The 2,694-nt window shown below is 41.6% G+C and overlaps 1 protein-coding gene across 1 annotated transcript in view; it reads left to right on the top strand.

Moving 5' to 3' along the window:
* Positions 1-1,415: 1,415 nt before the first annotated feature.
* Positions 1,416-2,694, top strand: part of LOC308368722 (multiple epidermal growth factor-like domains protein 9) — a gene marked incomplete at its 5' end in the record, with an annotated part of 118,697 nt that continues 117,418 nt past the window's right edge. The window contains one exon of the mRNA XM_080842973.1: positions 1,416-1,959. Within this exon, the coding sequence (XP_080699099.1) occupies positions 1,416-1,959 (544 nt within the window). The remainder of the gene's footprint in view (positions 1,960-2,694) is intronic.

The following is a 2,694-nucleotide window of genomic DNA, read 5'->3' as shown; positions in this document are numbered from 1 at the left end:
GCAAACTGGCCGCCCCATTTCACAGGAACAACCAAGCTCTTCCTGTTAGCTCGACTGAAAGGGGGTCTGAGGCCTTGCATCTAGAGAGTTTGTTTCAGCATGCTGTCTGCACCTTACCCTCAGCTACTAGGTGTGATTAGCAATGCAGAAACCTTTCTATAAATAGCAAACAATCACCTGACACTTGTGCTTCAACAGGAAAGTGGACATCTCTTGCAGCCACAACACTTCAAAGGCCTCTGCAAAGGTCTCCCTTCTCAGACGTATAGATGTGCGTTTAGATTTAATCATATTAATCTAATAAATAATTTCATAACTCTCTCACCCAAAGAGTAAAACTCAGTAGTACATTTAGTGAAGATTTGTGACCTTGGGGTTGTCTAAGCTACAGGAATGGTGCACATGTAGACACAGGGTGTCAATGCTGGTGTGCTTTTGTGCAGTAAATCACTTTATTAAAATCAAATGAATAGCTGCTGGAGTTTAAGAACTGTATTTATATAATTTAAATAATATGACTGGCATAAGGCACATTTTCTCAGCGGATTTACTGATTAGTGATCAAGTCCATGCGTGATTTAAACTAGTATCACAATAGCATTTGTTCACAAGGCTTACAGCTTTTAAATGAGCGTACAGGATGTTGACATATTTTGAAAATACAAAATTGGTTGATAACTGCTGAGCAGCACACAGTTGTCTGCCTCGTGTAGCTTTTGCAAGTTTCAAAGCGCAGATTCCAATACCACGTGAAATGTATGTATTCACTATTCGTCACAAGATGGCGGTATATGACAATCCACACAAAAACCTACACCCGAACAGAAAGTTATGTGAATGTGATTTATAATTAAACGATCTATTTCCAGTGCAAATTACACGTACTCTTCATAAAAACGTTTTGTTTTGTTAATCAACTTGGCAAATTTGATTATTTAACCTACTTTATTTTAACCTTTATAATTTTTTCAGATTTAAAAAAGAGATGTAGGCTACTTATTTCTCTTATTCCAATTCTAATCCTTACTTTAAATTAGCCTTTAGTTATTTTGTTGGTCTGTGGCTGAGATTAATTCATCAAATGTAAAACGTTATCACTTGAGGATGTAATGTTACAGGCTACTGCAACATTCATTAGAACAACTTTGACCCCGCCCTTCTTCTTACCATTGGTTGAAGGACATGCCTATCACCCAGGAGTCACTTGTCTTGCATGTGTTTGGTTGGGGTAATGAGAGTAGTAGAGTAGGATCTAGCTGTCAGACACTACAGTCAGTGTGCCTTGGGATCTGCACGAGCAACGAGAAGTGAGTGAGTCTAGTACGGCACTCTACTACGAGGGCAAGGAGCACCCAAGAAACAAGCTCGCGCAGGATTACTTTACGGAGGTTCACATGGGGAGTTAACAGGCCAGCATGAAGCGCACACATTTAAATATGTTTGCATCTCCGGGTTTTTGGTTTGTTGTATTTTTGTGCGTAACTGATTCATCTCGTGCTGCACCTCGCGCCGGGGATAACAATGACTCGAGTATCTCAAGGCGCCCGCGTGCGGTCTCCAATGCGCCTTTGGAACGGTACAACACCACCACAATGCCAAACCACTTGCCTGATGAGAAACCGGGGATATTAACACTTTCTGCATTCTCCATAACAACCACGACCACCAGGACTATAGGAGAAGCCATGACCCCGTCCCCGACAACCACCCCAGGCACTTTTACAGAGTCGACTAAAACAATGGAACCTACGACAAAACGCAGGAACGTAACTGCTAAAATAGAAACCACAACAGAAGCCCAACCAGCTACAACTTCTATGTACCTAAGTAGTTCTAGTGCCTTACCGAGTATTACTGGAAAACCAACTGAACACGCGACACCCTCCGTGACTTCCAGTACAGGGATCCTGAAAAGCACTGCTGTGCCACCTGTCCCTACCACTATGGACAATAGGCAAGGTGAGTGTCCCCGTTGTTTTGTTTGGCGTGAAGGTGGCAGTTGTTCGCGGGAACATAGATAACTTCTGCTTTGTTCAGCGAGTTGAACTGATTTTTCACGAACACGTAGTACCTTCGCTCATCATCTCCATAGACACAGTTGACTGGTTGTCGGAGAAGACATCGCTTTGTCACCGTAGAGGTGCGCTACTTTATGTGGTAAAGTCTGATTCAGATATGCATTAAAGGTTTATTTGATGCTGAAAAACACTAGTACTACGACCAAATAACCCCCAATGATAGTAAACACATCCGTCTTCTAATCGGATTAGTGAAACATTTTATATGAGAGATTTCTTTTATTTACTGGAAAATGACTAAAGATTTTATTAAATGAATTAAGTGTCATGAAACACCAGAAATCCTTCCGCTTTACTCCTATTAAAAGGCAGTCATTCTCCACATACAGTTTCCTACCACCACTCCGGAGCTCTGCAGACATGCATGTACTCCTTAGTTCCTTGATTCGATCTTGACACACATTGCATCTCCGGTGTCAGCCCATACAGCAATGATTTTAACAGAGTAGCATTAAAGGTTAGAGTACTGTGTTGAAATGTAGTTTTTCCCCCCTCTTGCTGCATCCTGAAGCATCACTGCAGTAATTGGGGAGAAAGTCTGTCAACATGATTTTTTTTTTCCTGGGCTAGAAAGAGTTAACGGTGAAGAAGTGACTGAATGCAGCATTTTATGCCA

This window comes from Sprattus sprattus (assembly GCF_963457725.1).
Source record: "Sprattus sprattus genome assembly, chromosome: 7".
Classification (NCBI taxonomy): domain Eukaryota; kingdom Metazoa; phylum Chordata; class Actinopteri; order Clupeiformes; family Clupeidae; genus Sprattus; species Sprattus sprattus.
The sequence above is the reverse complement of the archived record's forward strand: the minus strand, read 5'-3'. Positions and strand labels throughout refer to the sequence as shown.